The following is an 18,986-nucleotide window of genomic DNA, read 5'->3' as shown; positions in this document are numbered from 1 at the left end:
CCGCAGTTCAACCATGCGCCGACCCCCCCACCCCACGCGCCCTGTGCCTCTCTACAAGGGCCACTGTTAGCCCATTTTAGAGAGCGGCAAACTGAGGCCCCAGGAAGCCAGAGACGTGCCCTTTCCCATCTGAGCAGGTCCCCCCCATAGGTGATAAAATTTACAGCCTTCCATGTCCCCCGGAGGCCCAGAGCTGAGTCACGGGCTCTGGATTTGGGGGGGTGGGGTTGTGCTCAAAGACTTGTGCTCAGCCTTGCCAAGGGCGCCCACTCCCTCTGCCCCGCCACCTCAGCCTAGGCTTCCTGGTTAGTAGAGTCCGGGGCAAGTCGCCACCCCAGGTTCCTTTCCCTAACAGCTGCAGCTGGTTGGTGCCAGCCAAGGTCCGTCCCCACGTCTGTGCGTGTTTAGGAGTGTCTGTAGCCATAGTGAGAGAAACGTATTTTGTGTTTGTGTAGCTGCGCATGTCTGAGCCCTGGGGTTTTGTGTGGGATTCTGGGTGGGGTTTATGCACCTGCATGTGTGTTCCTGTGTCCAGAGTTTCCTGAATGTATGCATGTGTTCCCATGTGTCCCTGTGTGTCCATCTCCCAGCACCCCTCCCTCCAGTTCTCTCCCGACTCTGGCGTCTCCCAGCCCCCTGTGCTCCATGCATGGCCCAAGCATCACTGTGCAGGGAATGATACTGTCAAGGTGAGCTCACACCCCAAGTGGCTGCAGGAAAGTGCTTGAGGGCACACTGCCCCGTGAGCTCAGGGGCCCCGCCCAGGAGTCCTGGCAGGGTTGACCCACTGACCCTAAGAGGACCTCTGCCTGAGACAGGGCCTTCCTGGAGGCCCTCCTTCCTCCTTCTGGCTATACAGGAGCCAGAGTGTCGGCTGCCCAGATCCTGGCAGGGAATCCTCCCCATTCACCCCGTAGCCAACTCAGCCCTTACCCAGGGCTGGAGCCCTGCCGGAAGGTGGCAGGACACGGCGTGTTCACACACTGGTAGCTGCCGCGGGTGTTGAAGCACATCTGGCTGGGCCCACACTCAATGCTGTCCTCCTGACACTCGTTGATGTCTGGGCAGGGAAGTAGGTGAAGAGATGGGGCGTAAAAAGATGGAGCAAAGCGGGGAGGGGCCCAAGAAGGAGCCAGGGAAGGCGTGGGGGGAGGGTTAAGTGGGAGAGAGATGCCTTCCGAGGGCAGTGAGGTGCACGGCCCCTTCCCCGGTCCCCAGCCAGCCTGACCCATGACAGCCCAGGTGGCAGTCTCCTAGCACCTCCCCATTTCCCCAGGTGGTCACTCTGGGGACCTCCTAAGCCTAGAGCTGGGGTGGAGAGGCTGGGGGAGATGAGGGCTGCCCTCGGACCCAGAGGAGCCACTGTCCATGATCCTTCTCTGCCCCCCGTAGGAGCCCCACTCTCTCAGAGGACATTCACTGACCCCCATGACAGAGAGGGAGGGATGGAGACTGGCAAGGCAGACATGATTCCCGCTGTACAGGGAAGAAGCAGCATGACTGGCCGGACCCCAGAGCACCTTAGTTAGGGAAAATGCACTGGCCTGGGAGTTGGAGGACTTTCCTGCTACTCCCAGCAGCAGCTGCCTTGCTGCGAGCGCCGGCTCTGTGCCCGCCCTCCACACGTCTCTCCCCAACATTTAGGGGAGGGCTCTGTTAGCTCCATCTCACCAGGAGACTGAGCCACAGAGAGGTGAAGTGAGTTGCCCAGTGACACACAGCAGAGCAGCCCCCAGGGCTGTTTTCAGAGCTGCCCACGCAGCTTCTTAGCTCCTGCTTGGAGTGTGGGTCCCGGCCTGGCTCTGGCCACCTGGGGGTGGCACTTAGCCCCTCCCTGCCCCTCCCTCACATGAGATGGTTGGGAAGGGGCTGGAGAGAGCAGACTGGGTGAGAGAAGCCCCCTCCTGCTCACCCTGGCAGTTCTTCCCGCTGGGGAGGAGACGGTAGCCAGCGGGGCAGAGGCAGTGGTAGCTGCCCTCGGTGTTTCGGCAGGCATGCTGGCACAGGCTCCTCAGCTGGCACTCGTCCAGGTCTGGCCCGGGCCATGGGGGCGGGGTGGCGGGATGGGGACAGAGAAACACTGAGTCACAGATGCCCAGGCGGCCACACGACTAACCGCAGGGCTCAGGACAAGCCAGGGAAGTCCCTGCCTTAGGCACCCGGCCTTCTCCCTGCCCTGCCCCACCCAACCCTGGATCGCGAGGTTAGGAGACTCCCTGGGCTTGATGCGCACCAAGGCACGGGGGGGTGGAGACAGCGCTTCCAGGACACCCTCTGCCCAGGTGGCAGCGCTGAAGCACAACCGCCCTCCAGGCTACCCTCCCCCTTCGCACCTCTGCAGCCCAGCGCCAGCCTCCGCAGGGCCCAGGGACTCTCCTCGACACCCCCTGCCCCTGTAGCACCCCCCGGTCCCTGTTCACATTCTCATGTCAACCTGGAACATACTCCTTCCCTGCCTGCCTACTTCACCTCTGCACACCAAGAGGAATGTTCTCAAAGTGGGTTCCTGGGAACATCTGCCCTCCCTCTGGGTAAAGTGTTCTGAAGTCAAATGGTTTGGAAAGGACCCCATCCACTATGGAAGCCCCTTGCCGATGAGCACAGCCAGGACTCCAAGAAACCTTGTAGCAAGGAGGCTTCCATCTGCCTGCACCGCCTACCCCGCTTACCTGTGAACCCTGGGTTTCTGAACACGGGTGTGGTGCCCACACGCCCAGCCCAGGAGCCTGAGACAACATAGCTGGGTGTGTCCCCGGTGGGCACGGCTGGGGCTCGGTCTTACCCGTGCAGACGCCGTTCTGCCGGATGAAGCCAGGAGGGCACCAGGCCCGGCCTGTGCTCAGGGCTCTGGGGCCCGGTCGGAGGGAGACCCAGGCGTGGTAGGACCCACCGGGGACGGGGGCGCGGGGACGCAGCCAGGCCACCAAGGGGTCCCGGTGGCTGACGGTGGTCACGTTTGGTCCACTGTGCTCCAGCGGGGCGCAAGTCTTGCCGTCTCGGAGGAGGGTCTGGCCGGGCGGGCACAGGCAGCGGTAGCTGCCCTGGAGGTTGAGGCACTGGTAGGCACAGCTCCGGGGCAGCTGCTGGCACTCGTTGATATCTGGAGAGGAGCAGAGCCAGGCGATGTGCCAAGGTGGCTCAGGGCGCGCTGCAGCCGCTCCACCGGGCTCCAGCCGCCTCTGCTGCTCTCCGGCCCTCCCCAGAATCCAGCTGCCTCACCCGTGCACACAGGCCTGCCCCCAAGCCCTCCCTCTCCTGGACCACCCCCAGCCTCCTCTCCCGCTCCAGCCTCTACTGCTCAGAGGGGACCCCCCACCGCCCCCAGCTCTGGGCTCCGGACCCCAGTGTCCCTCAGCACCCCTCCCTTCAGCCTCCTGGTGAGGTCCATTCCACCTGCAAAGCCTCTCTGAGACCCACCCACTTCTCTCCACCCGCCTCCTCCTCCTGGGCTCCCAGGGAAGGTGACCTGGCCGGGCAGGGGGTGAGGTTTTGGTGGAAACAGCAGGCAAAGCACGGATCAGGCACATGCTGGGCACACAATCGGTGTCGGCTGCTGTTCTGTTCACAGGACTCAGTGTCACCCGTCATAACCGATCCCTGCCCGTGAGCTGTGGGTGCTGACCAGGGTCCCAGGGAGGGCGTGGCTCTCCCCATACCTAGGCAGGGCATGCCGGGGCCCTGGGCCCGGTACCCCCTGGGGCAGCCGCAGCGGTGCCCGCCTGGGGTGTTCTCACAGATCTGGCTGTAGTGACACTCGTCCGTCTGCTCCAGACACTCGTCCACATCTGGAAAGGCAGGGGCAAGGGCGGGGGGGTGCTGAGCCCACAGTCCCTCCCCCTAGGACATACCACGCGTCTCCGCATCTGGGCCTCATCTGCGTCCCCATCTCCAACTTCAGTGCCACCAGGAGGAATGCCAGCGTTTGCCACCACCCTTCCTAATTATACCAGCTTTGGAGGGTAAGAAGGTTCCGGGTCCCAAAGAAGGAAGGGGCTTAAAAGGTGGGCTTTGGAGGCAGAGTCCTGGGTTTGGACTCAGCCCTGCCACGTCTCTTGATCCTTGAGCCAGTAACTGTCCCTCTCTGAGCCTCAGTTTCCGCATCTGTAAAAAGGGGTCACGATAGGACTCCTTCATGGGATCATGGGGAGAAAACTGGATCATAGGCACCTGAAGGGCTTAGGACCCTGGTCTATGGGCCGGGCTCAAAAACTGGTGAGAAGGAAGGAAGGGAGGGCGGGAGAAGGCAGGAGGAGCCCTAGAAATGGGATGAAATGGGATGACTGCCTCTTCTGAGTCCAAGTTTACCTCGCTCTCCCCCTCCACTGACGCCCTCTCTTGGGGAAACCAGGACGACCCACAGTCATGAAAGCCTAGAATTCTAGAACAGGAAGGACCCTAGAGGTCACCCATGCAGGGGTGGCACCTAGGTTTTGTCTCAAAGGCCCACTGCAACTGATTGAGAGTAGCCACTGTAGCTGGAGAAGCTGTGTTGAGAAGGATTCAGAGGCTGTCTGTGGGCTGGACCGTGACCCACGAGGGGAAAGAGGGGAAGTGGCGGTAGATGTAGCACATGTTTGCCATCCCTGACCTGGTCCCCCTTCATCAGACAGATGAGAAACCCGAGACCCAGAAAGGAAAAGACACTTGCCAAAGGGACTCAAGTCACCAGCAGCCAGGCTGGGTCAGGACTCAGACCTCCTGAGCCCAGCTCAGGCTTTCTCCCCGGCCTCACGCGACTCCTTCTGCCAAGAGAGTTCCAGTTTCCCTGAAGGCCCAGCGTCCCAGTGACACACAGCATGCCCTCTGCTGAACCCCGGCAACCACTGGGTCCCCGGGGGTCGGGACAGCCCGGCACCCTTCCCCTGTCACCTTCACAACTGGCTCCATCAGTGGCCACCCGGAAGCCGGGCCCGCAGTTAGGGAGGCAGCGGTAGGACCCCAGCAGGTTCACACAGCGCTGTCCCTCTTGGCAAGGATCGGCCTCCCAAGCGCACTCGTCCACATCTGTGGTGGGGGGACGGGGGCAGGGGCTGCATGAACACTTGTCCCCAGGTCCAGCCTACCCACACAGGCTTTGTCCTTAGGCCCAGAGGCCCCTGGCAGGAAGGTCCCCACCCCTCCTGCTAGCTCTGTCCATCATCTCGGCACCCCCAGACACACAGAGCCTCCTCTGAGGGGCCCGGAGGCCCTGGCCTGTAGCATCTGAAGTGAGGCTGCGATAATGCCCTTTGGGTGCCCCAAAGAGACTTGGCCACACCAGGCCCCGCTGGTGGGATGGAGGGACACAGGTGTGGGATCAGAGTCCAGACAGCATCTCAGGGTCAGATTTATCGTCCAGCAACTTCATCATGGGGGCAAGCAGGGCAAGCAGGCCAGATGGGTATCAGCTCACTTCCAAGCCCGGTGGACTGGAAATGCCCGCTGAGGGCTGGGAAAGCTTCTGAGGCCACGTCCAGGCTCAGCGGGTGTGCGTGCCGTGAGCACATGGTGGCCACATGCGTGTCTTTAGAGATCCCCATCGCCCCTCGGTACTTGAGCCTCTCCCCTCTGTGGCCCTCAAAATAAGAAGTTCTCAGTGGAACCCCTAGGTCCACGTCCCCTGAGGGATGTGCCCCCTGGCCAGGGTCCCAGCCCCGGAATCTCCCTGAGCACACCCGGGCCAGGTCCAAGACGAGCCTCTCCACCTGGGGCCCGCTCACCTCTGCAGGTTATTTCGTCCCTGGCCAGGGTGAAGCCAGCTGGGCAGGAGCAAGAGAAGCGGCCGGGCACATTGCGGCAGGAGTGGGCGCAGGGGCTGGGACTGCCCGAGCACTCGTCCCTGTCTGCGGGGTGGGGAGAGGTCCGGTGGTCTGTGCTCACGGGCCCTCCAGCCCTCCGTCCCTCCCAGGCTGAGGCCTCCCTCGTCCCTGCTGGGGTGGGGAGGCATGCTCACCCACGCAAAACTCTCCCTGGGTGTCCAGCTCAAAGCCCTCTGGGCAGCCGACTTCATTCTCTTCTGCTAGGCAAAGGGGACAGACCTTGAGGACACGAGGGCCCCAGTGCCCAAGGCGCCCGGGGATAGAGAGCCCAGGCCCTTGTGGGGGCCCTGGCAGGATCTGGCTGGGACAGTTGGGGGGTGTGGAGAGGGGACGGGGGCCTCACCAGCTTGCAGGGCCGTGGAGAGCTGGAAGCGCAGGGCCTTGGCCTCGGGGTCGAAGGCCGAGCTGATAGCGGAGGCCCGCAGGTGCTGCACCAGCTGGGGCTGGGGGCCCTGAGCCGCGTCGTACCGGATGCTGTGGTTGCCGCGCAGGAACGACAGGAGGCTGTCCTGCAGGAAGCTCTGCGTGGAGCCCACAAAGAGCCGGCCGGGCCCCGTCTGCACGTACTGCTCCTGGAAGTCCTGCAAGAGGCCGGCAGGGAGGACATCACGACGTCGACTTCCAAGGGGCGAGGGACCCTCCGCCCCCAGTGGGGATGCTGGGGTGCGGGCCTGGTGGGCCTTTCAGCTCTTCTTCCAACGAGCTGGGCACCCTCGAGCTGTCTGTGAAGCTGGGCCAGAGCGCCCTCCTGCCGTGGGGTTATTCCTCCCCTGGGCCCAGCCAGGCCACGCCCCAGACCCTGCTGGGGAGTCAGGAAGGAAAGTGGGCCCAGCTGCTCGGGGAGGGCTGGGGCAGGACATGCCACTCTCTCGCGCGCGCCCCATCTGCACACCCCAGGGCTCTCCCCACACCTGCACTTGCAGATCTGCGTCCGCCAGGCTCTCGGGGACGATGCCATTGACCACCACATCGAGGAGTAGGAAGCCATCGGGATCCAGGCCCCGGGCCACCTGGGTCATTGTGAGCAGCTCCCCTGCAATCCATCCCCACCCAGCCTGGAGTCACCTCGGGGGAGAGGCCCTGGGCTCAGACCTCAGCCCCACCTGGTCCACCTCGGGGAGACCCCCACTCACCTGTGGCAAACTCCACATGCGACTCCTGCTGGAAGCGGCCGCCCGTCAGGGAGTGGCCGTTCAGGGCATCTCCACTCTCTCTGGCCAGAGCCCAGTAGATGGGGGCGATGGCGACCAAAAGCACCCGCATCAGAGGCCCTGGACGGGGTGGACACAGAGGCTGGGTTAGAGCCAGACCCCGAGGGCAGCCGCTCTTCTACTCAAGGTCTCTCTGCAGCTCCCTACTGCCCCCAGGAGAGCTCAGCCCTTTGCCTCCGGACCCAGGCCTAGCCCGTGATCACCTGGGCCGGGAATTAGACCAGAAGGTGGGAAGCGGTGAAGACAAAAACTACCTCGCGGAGTAGTTGTGAAAATTAGCAAAATATATTTATACAAAGAAGTGCCTTTAATATTCAACTGAATTCAATAAATACTGAGGGCTACTGGGTCACCACAGAGCACGGGACTGCATCGACCATCACTACACACGCGCGGGACCAAGCAGAAAACCAACTGTCTCCTAAGTTACAGACACCTTCCAGAAGAGCCTGGAAGAGGGAGGGTCATTCTAAACCACTGACTTGGAAGAAAGAGCCCAGAAGTGCCCTGGACATGGATTCTCAGACCTTTTCCCACAATGCCCAGCCCTCCTCTCAGGCCAGGTGGGGTCTGGGACTGGGGAAGGGGCAAGGCTGTTTGCTTGGGGCCAGGGACGGTCCAGCTTCTCAGCCAAACTGCTGGCTCAGAAGAGGTACAAGAGGGCTGATGTTCACAGGAGCCAGCTGGGCCCCTGTCCCTGGGAGCAGAAACTTCTCGGCCTCTCCGTGCCTCTGCTTCCACTAAACAGAGCCAGGCACGCCCAGCCTGGAGCCAGATGCGTCTCCATGGTTCCTGCTCCTGAAGCTGGAAGAAGCAGCTACACCTGGGCAGTGTCTCACTTCACTCCCTCTCTGCCGACAGCCAGCCCGGAGTGACCCCCCTCCCCCAAGCCAGAGTCCCCTGACCCCTCACTGCTCACACAGTCTGTGGTCAAGGGCAGCTCTGGAGAGGCTGCTTTTAGCAAAGCCCCTGTCAACACTACCCTCTCCCTGCTCTGGACCCCCATGAGGGGATGCAGGACCCCCTGGGCAGGGTGAGACGGCAGGGTCCATCACAGCGGCGTCTGTAATGTCTCTCCAGAACATTCCATCTGCTTAGGACACACTATTTTATGAATCTGTTTGAAAGTGGACATTGCTTGGTTCTCTGGGCCTTCTAGCTTACTTTATTCTCCACGTTTCCCCTTTTCTGTCCCCTGCAGCCCGCATCCCTTACTCCTTGCTAGTGACCCCTTCACTTCGGTAGCAGCTCTTGCCTTAACAGTGGGAAAAAAAACCTCACATAGCAATCAGTCGTTTCCAAAGTCACAATCTGACCCTGCATTCACATAATACTGGTAATTTCGCACTCTCGGGCTGATCTTAAATGCAGTTATTTTGTTTGGTTGGGGGCTGTGGGGTGGGGAGGAGGTGGCCTGCACCTCGATCCACCTTGACTCAGCTCAGGTCGGAGGGTCCCCAGGCGCAGGAGGTGCTCTGGCCCCCACTTACCCACACTCGCGGGGATGTGGCTGATGCTGCTGCAGATGGTGGTGACCCCAGAACGTGCCTCCTGTTGCACGCTGGTGTTGAGGACAGCCATACCAAAGTTCTGCCCATTGATCACCCCAATCATGCTGCCCCGGCTCCCCCGGGGCTCCCCTGTGAGGAAGGAAGAGAACAAGAGTGACACTATCCACCTCTGTGCCCTCAGGGATATGCAGGTACTGTTTTCCATTTCATGAAGGAGTAAACCGAGGCTCAGAGAGGGGCAGTAACTTGCCCAAGGACACACAGCTAATGGGCGATGAACTCAACACTCAGGGGATCCTGGCTTCTAGACAGAAGGGAGACATTTAAGAGGAGCCCCACACAGGGACGGTACCAGCTTCTAATTCTGGCTCTGCCATCGCCTTCTTGAAAACCCGGGCAAGTCTGGCCCCCAAGCCACACCTGAGTTGGCTTATCTATAAAATGAGGACGTGGGACCACAGATGCACCAAAGACCTGTTGGGTTCTAAAATGCCAAGTGATGGGGGCGGGGGGCCTGGCACACTGGAGGAGGCACCTGAACGCTTCCCATTCCATCAGTGGCCCTGGCTCCAGCTGCGCTGCAGCTGGCCCAGCTGGGGTGGGTTGAATTCCTAGCAGCCGCCAGGCAGTCTGCTAGCAGATGCTCTTCAGCACTAACCAAATGGATTCTACAGGCACAGGCGGATGCTTCCTCTGGCTAATGGGCCAGCTGTCTCGTTTGGACAGATGGCAAGAGACAGAACCCAGCCTGACTCTCCACTCACCAGCCCTCAGGGGAAATTGACAACGAATTGCCAATGATCTGTCAAAAAACTAACATTCAACACTCCATTGCCAAGATCCTAAGTGGGTAGATTGGGGGCAGGTTAATTCTGGATTCCAGGAAGCAATGCCATTTCCTGCAGCCCTTAGCTGGGGTTTGATGAGATTTGATGCCCATCTGGGATGTCTCTCGTCAATACCTGCAGCTCTGGGATTTATGGGGGGGACAGGAAAAGGCAATGAACCTTCCCCTGGCCTTGTAATAACGGGGTAAGGAGGTGTCGGGAGCAGCAGATAAGAAGGCAGCAGCATGACCCTGGCAGTTTTAGAAGGGGACAGGAAATTGGAGGCCAGGAATGACAAGCCACTGGCAACCTTCTCAGACATGAGGTAACTCAGCAGCCTCTTGTCCCCCACAAGGCCAGGATGCCCCTCCCCAGACTTATGGGAAAGGAGGGAGAGAGTTAGGGGGCCTCAACGCCTTTGAATATCTTTTATGTAGCAATGTCCCTTGAAGGAATTTATCCTATAGAAATATTCAGTCCAGCACACAAAGATGTGCACCACAGGACAGTTTTTGGAGGGGAAACTGGGGAAAAAAACAACCCACAAACCTGTTGTTTATTTAATGAAGCCAACAGCAATTAAGTTTAAAACGTGTTCCTATGGGGCTTCCCTGGTGGTGCGGTGGTTGAGAGTCCGCCTGCCGATGCAGGGGACACGGGTTCGTGCCCCGGTCCAGGAAGACCCCGCATGCCGCGGAGCGGCTGGGCCCGTGAGCCACAGCCGCTGAGCCTGCGCGTCCGGAGCCTGTGCTCCACAACGGGAGAGGCCGCAACAGTGAGAGGCCCGCGTACGGCAAAAAAAACCAAAAAACAAAAACATGTTCCTATGGAATGGTATGAAATCATTACAAAAGGTGTGAGCTAGACTATTGTCCACGATCGAGTAAGAAACTATGGCAGGTTGTAAACACAACTTGTACACTTGACCTCATTTGTAGAAAGAAAAAAGTGTATCTCTTTACATTCAGAGAAAAAGTGTAGAAATATATACCCCAAATAATTCCCTGAGCTATTTCTAAATGAATTTCGAGAGCTAACTGATCATTACTTTTTTCTTCACACATTTAAAAAACTTATCTGGCCTTTCTACAATTAACATACACAAGGTACAAATTAGTTGTTTCCATTACAAAAGTAAGGATGCTGTTATGGGTTGAACTGTGTCCTCCTAAAAGGATGTGCTGAAGTCCTAACCCTCGGTACCTGAGCACGTGACCTTATTTGAATGTAGGGTCTGTACAGAGGTACCCATGTTAACGTGAGGTCATGAGGGTGGGCCCTAACCTAATATGACTGGTGTCCTTATATAAAGGGGAAATTTAGAGACAGACACGAGCACAGGGAGGATGCCACGTGATCATGAAGGCAGAGAGAGGGGTGACGCTTCTACAATCAAGGAACTCCAGCAAACTCCCAGAAGCTAGGGGAGCGGCCTGCAATAGATTCTCTATGATATATCTCAGAAGCAACCAACCCTGCTGGCACCTGGATCTTAGATTTTCACCCTCCGGAAATACAAGATCATATACTTCTGTTGTTTTAGGCCCCGCTGGGCAGGGAATCCCACCCCTGTCCACAAAGGTCTGGGCAGGGACGCTCCATACCTCTCACGGCCAGGAAGGCCCGGGCTGTGGCAGAGCCCAGGAGGTTGCGAGCAACGCACTCATATGCGCCCGCATCCCCAGCCTCCACTCGCTCCAGCCACAGGCTCCCATCCGTTAGGGTCCTGAGCCGCCGGCTGGTCCGCAAGGGCTGGCCCGCTAGCAGCCACTCCACCGTGGGCACCGGCTCTCCAGAGGCCTGGCACCGCAGGGCCACGGCATCCCCAGATCTCACTGTCACGTCTTGGGGCTTCACCTGGAACACCGGGGCACCTGTGGGAGGCCCAGGGCGGCTTTTAGGAACATCTTATTATTTTTGCATACAGGCACACCTTGGAGATACTGCGTGTTCAGTTCCAGACCTCCGCAATAGAGCAAATATCACAATAAAGTGAATCACGTGACATTTTTGGTTCCTAGAGCATATAAAAAGTATGTTTATACTGTAGTCTATTACGTGTGTAATAGCATTATGTTTAAAAATACAACCTATATATCTTAATTTAAAAACAGCTGATTGCGGGGCTTCCCTGGTTGCGCAGTGGTTGAGAGTCCGCCTGCCGATGCAGGGGACGCAGGTTCGTGCCCCGGTCCGGGAAGATCCCACATGCCGCGGAGCGGCTGGGCCTGTGAGCCATGGCTGCTGAGCCTGCGCGGCTGGAGCCTGTGCTCCGCAACGGGAGAGGCCGCAACAGTGAGAGGCCCGCGTACCGCAAAAAATAAAATAAATAAATAAATAAAAAGAGGTCTTTCCTGATCACCCCCCAAAATTGCCTGAACTTTGAATTACTCCACAACCATGCTCCGCTTCATTGATGGAAGATGGGAGTTTTATTTTAATTTTCAGAAGTTTGCCTTTAATTTTTAGAAGTTTGATAGCGATGTGTCTCAGTGCAGACATCTTTGGGTTTATCCTGTTTGAGTTTTCCTCAGCTCCTTGAATTTGTAGGTTTATGTATCTGGTGAAATTTTGGGGAATTTCAGCTCTTGTTTCTTTGATTACTTCTCACCTGTCTTTCTCCTTTCCTTCTGAGGCTCTAATGAATGAATGTGAGATCTTTTGGGGGTAGTCCCACAGATCGCTGAGGCCCTGTTCATTTTTCTCCCCAGTCTATTTTCTCTCTGTTGTTCAGACTAGTTAAATTCTACTGTTATATCTTCAAATTTGCTAATTCTTTCCTCTGTCCTCTTTGTACAATTACACCCATCCACTGAGCTTTCAATTTTGTTTATTATAAATTTAGTGCTAATTTGGTTCTTCTTTATATCAGTTTCCTTGCAGAGATCTACTTTTTCACGTTTAAGCATGTTCACAGTTGCTCACGGCCACTTTCATGCCCTTGTTGAGTTGAGATTTTCCTTGTTCTTGGTATGATGAATGAGTTTCAAGTGTATACTGAACAGTCTGAGTTGAAAGACTCTAGTTCTAGTTCTTTTGTTTTAACAGGCTGCCTTGGACGCTGCCACGGGAAGGAGGTGTGGCCTCATTATTTCCAGGTGAAGGTAGAAACCCCGCTTCCCCAGCTGGCCTCCACTGACACCCCAGAACAAGAAGGGGTGCTTTACCATCACTGGGCAGGCACAGAGTTCAGAGTTCACACTAGGCCTCCACGGATATCAGGCCCCCACGTGGCCTCATCTGACACCATTACCCCCTGCCCACCCCGCAGTGTGGGGAGAGGGGTGCCTCGGGACAGCAAGGAAAAGGCAGAAGTGCAGGTTTCCCACTTGGTCTTTGTTGATGGGTGTTTGGCTGGAATTGGGTGTTATTACCTAAGTTTTCTAGCTTGATACGCTGTCCTTTTTCTGGTCCTTTAGCAAGAAAGAGCAGACCTTTGTGGGGGGGGCCCTCATTTATTTTTCGTCTGAGCCCATTGGTATTTCCAGGTTGCTGGCTTCTCAAGCATCCTGCCCAGGATATATGAGGCAAAAAGAAAAACTAGGGATTTTGCTGCCATATCATCCCATAGGTCCCAAGATCCTTGGCCCATCCTTCTTTTCTCTACCTTTCAGAGTCTTTCAGTGTTTGTTTTCTATATAAAGTCTAGAGTTTTTAAGCTGTCCTTAGCAAGAGGCATAAGCAGAAGTGCCTCTAGTTCCATCTTGTCTGGAACCAGAAACCTCCCTCCCTCACCCCCATCCACGACAAAATCTCTCAACAAACTAGGTATAAAAGGGAACTTCCTCAACCTGTAAAGGGCAGCTATAAAAACCCATAGCTGACATCATACTCAGTAGTGTAAGACTGAATGCTCTCCTCCCGAAGCTGGCGACAAGGCAAGGTTGCCTGCTCTGGCCACTCCTATTCAACCTTGTGTCAGAGGGTCTAATCAATGCCATAGGCAACATAGAGAAATTAAAGGTATCCAGAGGGGAAAGGAAGAGGTAAAACCGCTCTACTCATAGAAGACATGTAGAAAATCCTAAGGAATCTGCCAAAAAATTACTAGAACTAAATATTAATTTAGCAAGGTTGCAGGATTTAAGATCGAGATAACGAAAATCAATTGTACTTCTATATATTAGCAATGAAAAATCCAAAAAAATCAAACTAAGAGAAGAATTCCCCTTACAATAGCGTCAAAAATCATGCAATACTTAGTAATCAATTTAACAAAAGTACAAGACTTGTACCCCGAAAGCTACAAAATATCACTGAGAGAAATGGAAAAGATCTAAATAAATGGTATAGAACAACTGGATATCCATATGCCAAAAAAAAAAAAGAGGAATTTAGATCTTTATCTCACACAAACATTAACTCAAATGGATTTGGCCTAAATATAAGAACAAAAACTGTAAAAATTACAGAAGACAATGTGACCTTAGGTTAAAAAAAGATTTTAAAAATATAACACAATCCATAAAATACTATCGGACTTCACCAAATTTTAACACTTTTGCTCTTCAAAGGCAAAATACAGGAAATGCAAATACAGGCCACAGACTGGGAGAAAATATTTGCAAATCATCTATCTGATAAAGGACTTGTATCCAGACTATGTAAATGACTCTTAGAACTCATTAATAAGACAATCCCATTTAAAAATGAGCAAAAGACCTCAATAGGCACTTAGCCAAAGAAGTCATATGAAAGAGTAATAAACACGTGAAAAGATGCTCGATATCATTAGTTATTAGGGAAATGCAAATTAAAACCACAGTGAGATACTGCTTTGTAACCACAAGGATGGCTAAAATTTAAAAGACTGACATTACCAAGTGTTGGCAAGGGTGTGGAGAAACCAAAACCTCATACACTACCGGAAGGAAAGTAAAACTGTACAGCCAGTTTGGTGATCTCTTAAAACGTGACCTATACAGTGATCAGGTCACCCAGCAATTAGACTCCCAGGAATCTCGAGAGAAAGAACATATATCCACACAAAGACGTATACACAGATGTTCACAGCAGCATTATTCACAAGAGCCAAAACCTAGAAACAATCTAAATGTCTAGTGACTGGGGAATGGATAAACATAATGTGGTCAATCCAGACAATGGAATACTATTGAGCAATGAAAGGGAACGATGTACTGACATACGCTATAACGTGGATGAACCCCCAAAACATCGGTAAGTGAAAGAAGTTGGAACCAAAAACTGCGCATGATTCCGTGTATGTGAAATTACCAGAAAAGGTACATCTATAGGGACAGAAGGCAGATCAGCAGTTGCCTGGGGCTGGAGGTGGGAACGGAGATTGACTACGAATGGGCAGAGGGAACTTGGAAATATTCTAAAAATGGGTTGTACAATGCTATACATTTATTAAGAATCACCAAACTGTATACTTATAATGGGTGGATTTTTTCACTTAAAAATTGTGGTAAAAAACATATAACATAAAATGCACCATCTTCCTCGTTTATAAGTGTGCAGTTCGGCAGTGTTAACTATTCGCACTGTTCTGCAAACACCACCTCCAACCATCTCCAGAACTCTTTCGTCTTGCCAAACTGAACCTATACCCATTAAACACTAATTCCCATTCCCCTCCCCCAGCCCCTGGCAACCAGCATTCTGCTGCCCGTCTCTGAGAACTTGACTACTCTAGGGACCTCATACAATTAGAATTATACAGTATTTGTCTTTTTGTGACTGGCTAATTTCACTTAACGTGACGTTCTCAAGCCTCATCCATGTTGTAGCATGTGACAGAGTTTCCTTCTTTTTTAAGGGTGAATAATACGAATGGGTGAATTTTATGGTATGTAAATTATGTCTCAATAAAGCTTTTTTTTTTTTAATTTTTTTTTGCGGTACGCGGGCCTCTCACTGCCGTGGCCTCTCCCGTTGCGCAGCACAGGCTCCGGACGCGCAGGCTCAGCGGCCATGGCTCCCGGGCCCAGCCGCTCCACGGCACGTGGGATCCTCCCGGACCTGGGCACGAACCCGCGTCCCCTGCATCGGCAGGCGGACTCTCAACCACTGCGCCACCAGGGAAGCCCTAAAGCTATTTTTTAAAAAGGCAAAATTCTGGACGGTGATTCCCTCGAGAGGGGGTAGAGACTGGAAGGGGGCATGATGCGGGGGGCGGGTCTGGGAACTGTTACTGTTCTATTTTCGGATCCGGGTGCAGGTAACCTGGGTGGGTTCATGTTATGAAAATTCATTGAGCTGTACTCTTGTGACATGTACCCTCCTCCTGTGTGTTAATCTTCAATGAAAAGTTTCATTAAGAATCCTTATTTATTCCTGTTTTGTAAATAAGTTCATTTGTATCGTTATTTTAGATTCCACATATAAGCAATATCATATGATATTTGTCTTTCTCTGTCTAACTTACTTCACTCAGTATGACAGTCTCTGGGTTCATCCATGTTGCTGCAAATGGCATTATTTCATTCTGGCAGGGGGAGGGATAAATTGGGAGACTCGGACTGACATATACACAGTACTATATATAAAATAGATAACTGATAAGGACCTACTGTGTAGCACAGGGAACTCAATACTCTGTAATGACCTATATGGGAATAGAATCTAAAAAAGAGTGGAGATATATATATACATATGTATAACTGATTCACTTTGCTGTATGGCAGAAACTAACAACATTGTAAATCAATGATACTCCAATAAAATTTTTTTTAATCCCTATTTAGACTTATTGTGAGCTATAACCTGCTTGGCAAACACAGGAGCTGTCACTATGATCTCAATGACAGTTTTGAGTTCTGAATAAACAGGTCCCCCAGGCCTGGCTGTTGGGTCCCCAGTACTCACCAGCCCCTAATTCCCATTCCACATTGGGGAGACAGTTCATGGGACTTCAACTGTGTGTTCTGAACAAAGATTCAGAATGGCCCTCCTTTCCCATCACACAGCCTGGGCGGTGGCAGCCACAGCCTCGGCACAGCTGCCCCCTGGGCGCCCACCTCCCTGGGTTCCCACCTCACCTGGTCCCCACCCAGGGCCCAGGAAAGGTGGGGCCGAGACTCACTCTGCAGCACAAGGACCACCACTTTCTCCACCGCGCCCAGCTCATTCTCCGCCAGGCACTGGTATTGTCCCGCGTCGTCCTTCTGTGGGTGGGCATGGGAGCAGGGGCGTGGCATTCAGGAGAGGAGGACGAGGGGGCGGGGAGCATCTGGGGACAGCTGGGCACAGACAGGGGCACCTGGAGCAAGACCCATCTAACCAGGAGGAGCTTAGAGCATAAACCAGCCAGGGGCCCGCAGACTCCACCAGAGGGGCTTCCATGGCTGCTTGTCAATAGAATCCAAAGAGAATCCAGCCCCTTTCACCCCTGGAACCTGGGGTGGTGACAACTCATTGCTCTAAGGGGAGCTACATGCTGCAGAAGCATGATTTAGATCCACCTCTTCCAAATTGTGTCCGTTAAAGTATTATGACTCCATGGCACATTATTAGGAATCCCTTAGAAAACGGGTTTTGTGTTGGAGCAAGTTTGGGAAACACTGAGGTAGACGAGAACAGGTTTCAGCACTGCAGGCTCCCTGGGGCTTTTATTGTGCGAGCGGGCACTTCCAGTCTTCCAGAGGGGGAGGGTTTGCAGCACTTCCTGGCCTTGGTGATAGGGAAGTTTCTTCCCAGGATATCCACGACCATGGCAGTGATGCAACTCAGGAAGAATGCTGGCTCAGATTCGATTCCAGGGGCAGCACCACCATGAGATGGAGCTGGGGCAGCCTGAGGCCACTGTCCACGCCCAGAAGATAATATCCCGGAGGCCACTCCCAAGGGACTGTCAGCGGGCAGCACGGCATGCAATTAAGAGTATATATTTGGGCATCAGTCCGAGATGGGACCGAATCCGGGCTCCACTGTTCACCATGTCTCTGGAGCCTCAGTTTCCCCATCTCTAAAACGGGGATAATAACGATAAGATTGTTGTAAGCATCAAAGGAAATCATGCTCCCTAAATGCGAGGCACGGTGCCTGGTCCACAGCAAATACTCAGGTCACGGCAACCCTTACTGCTGCTGCTGCCGCTGCTGCCTTTACCAGTCTGAGACAGGCTCCAAGATGGGCAAGATCAAGGACCCCTAAGATGAGTCCTTGACATCATCGAACTGTGGAATTCTGCAGGGCCACTGGGACTTGGGACACAGAAGGGAAGGTAAGCAGGGGCTGCCCCCGAGCTCAAGGCTTTGGAAATGGCGTGGAGTAGGAATCAGGAGACCTGGGCTGGGGTCCTGCCTCAGGTGCTTACTGGCTGTGGGCCTCTCTGACCCTCAGTGTCTTCATCTGTAAAATGAGGCACTCTTATCCGCTTACTCTGCTCCATGGGGTTGTTATTAGTAACATATATTGGCATTACTGAGGGACCAATCACTCTTAAGTACCTGGTGTGGGTCATCTCACTGATTTCTCACTATAAATCTATGAGGTAGAACAATTATTAGCCCCATTGAATGAATGAGGTAATCGAGGCACAGAGAAGTTAAGCCACTGGCTGGAGGTCACCCTAGTTAGTCAGGCGAGGATCTCTGGGTTACAGGCAGGAAAATGCTTTGTAGACTGTAGAGGGTGGTGCCAACCTAAAGAACCGTCTTGGATAATCAGACAAAGTGGAGGGTTGTCCCAGGTGGCCCCAGCCCAGGCCCCGCCTTGCCTCGGTCCTCCGGATGGTCAACGAGCCATTCTGCAGCCTGTGCCGGAGCCGGCTTCCCTGCAGCAGAAGGCCATCTTTGATCCAGTGGATGTTGGGTGCTGGGTCTCCACGGACCACACAGTCCAGCCGGACGCTGCCCCCAACGGGTTCCACCAGGTAGGAAAAAGCCTCCCCTTGTAGGACAGGAGCCTCTGCACAAGGTGACAGTGGACAAGGAGTGAGAAAGGAGGTTTCCTTCAGGCTAAAATTCCCATAAATCCGTCCCCAAAAGCTTGCCAGACAGACCCCAGGAACCTATAGAGGCTCCTGCTGGCTCAGCACAGCTGTGTAGAGTCAATACATCTGGGATGGCATACAGCTTCCATGTCGCAGGTCAAGTGAACTAGACTGGCAGTGGCTGCCAGGAACACTGTGCTGAGAAGGATTTGAAGTTGAGTGGGAATAGTGCTATGATTGATTAGTGATGCCTGAGACAGGCACAGGAGGGGAGAAAGTGTATGAGTGTCATATACTCGCGCTCAGAGACGGATTAGCCCAGCGGCAGGGTACTTTGGAAAACAAGGACTACACAATCATTAGGACACCTCTGTTGGACACAGCAACACTAAGACATCCCTGATTCTCATTTCATGCAACTCTTAAACCACTCTTGGATGCCCTGTGCTGGTTTTCATCCCTGCCGGTTTCCTGAGGTTGAATCTACCAACAGTACAGTTGAATCCTGGTGCCTTGGGCAGCTCATTCCCCTCCGTCGAGCCCCACCCTCCCATCCTAAAGTTGGACATACAAGTCACAGTGACATGAGGGTTACTGTGCAGGGCTGTGGGGGGCAGGGCTGTGGGGAGCAACCGGCAGGCTGGCGAGATTCACGCATTGTTTGCCAGGGTACCTTGGCCCCCATCCCCCTCCCGCATTGACACCATCCAGCTGAGGGCAGTGCTTCAGGCCGGTGAGTC

At 54.3% G+C, this 18,986-nt stretch overlaps 1 protein-coding gene across 1 annotated transcript in view; it reads right to left on the bottom strand.

Moving 5' to 3' along the window:
• The window catches only part of HMCN2 (hemicentin 2), a 149,524-nt gene that overhangs the window by 465 nt on the left and 130,073 nt on the right, over window positions 1-18,986 (bottom strand). The window contains exons 85-98 of the mRNA XM_024762540.1: window positions 18,031-18,221; window positions 16,396-16,477; window positions 10,952-11,221; window positions 8,500-8,649; window positions 6,932-7,069; window positions 6,710-6,831; window positions 6,142-6,379; window positions 5,933-5,995; window positions 5,700-5,822; window positions 4,870-5,004; window positions 3,657-3,785; window positions 2,783-3,100; window positions 1,913-2,032; window positions 934-1,060 (exon numbers count right to left, since the gene is read on the bottom strand). Of these exons, the coding sequence (XP_024618308.1) occupies window positions 934-1,060; window positions 1,913-2,032; window positions 2,783-3,100; window positions 3,657-3,785; window positions 4,870-5,004; window positions 5,700-5,822; window positions 5,933-5,995; window positions 6,142-6,379; window positions 6,710-6,831; window positions 6,932-7,069; window positions 8,500-8,649; window positions 10,952-11,221; window positions 16,396-16,477; window positions 18,031-18,221 (2,206 nt within the window). The remainder of the gene's footprint in view (window positions 1-933; window positions 1,061-1,912; window positions 2,033-2,782; window positions 3,101-3,656; window positions 3,786-4,869; window positions 5,005-5,699; window positions 5,823-5,932; window positions 5,996-6,141; window positions 6,380-6,709; window positions 6,832-6,931; window positions 7,070-8,499; window positions 8,650-10,951; window positions 11,222-16,395; window positions 16,478-18,030; window positions 18,222-18,986) is intronic.

Source organism: Neophocaena asiaeorientalis, unplaced genomic scaffold (assembly GCF_003031525.2).
Source record: "Neophocaena asiaeorientalis asiaeorientalis breed wild unplaced genomic scaffold, Neophocaena_asiaeorientalis_V1.1 scaffold78, whole genome shotgun sequence".
NCBI lineage: Eukaryota > Metazoa > Chordata > Mammalia > Artiodactyla > Phocoenidae > Neophocaena > Neophocaena asiaeorientalis.
Note: the sequence above shows the minus strand (reverse complement) of the source record. Positions and strands in the feature narration are given on the sequence as shown.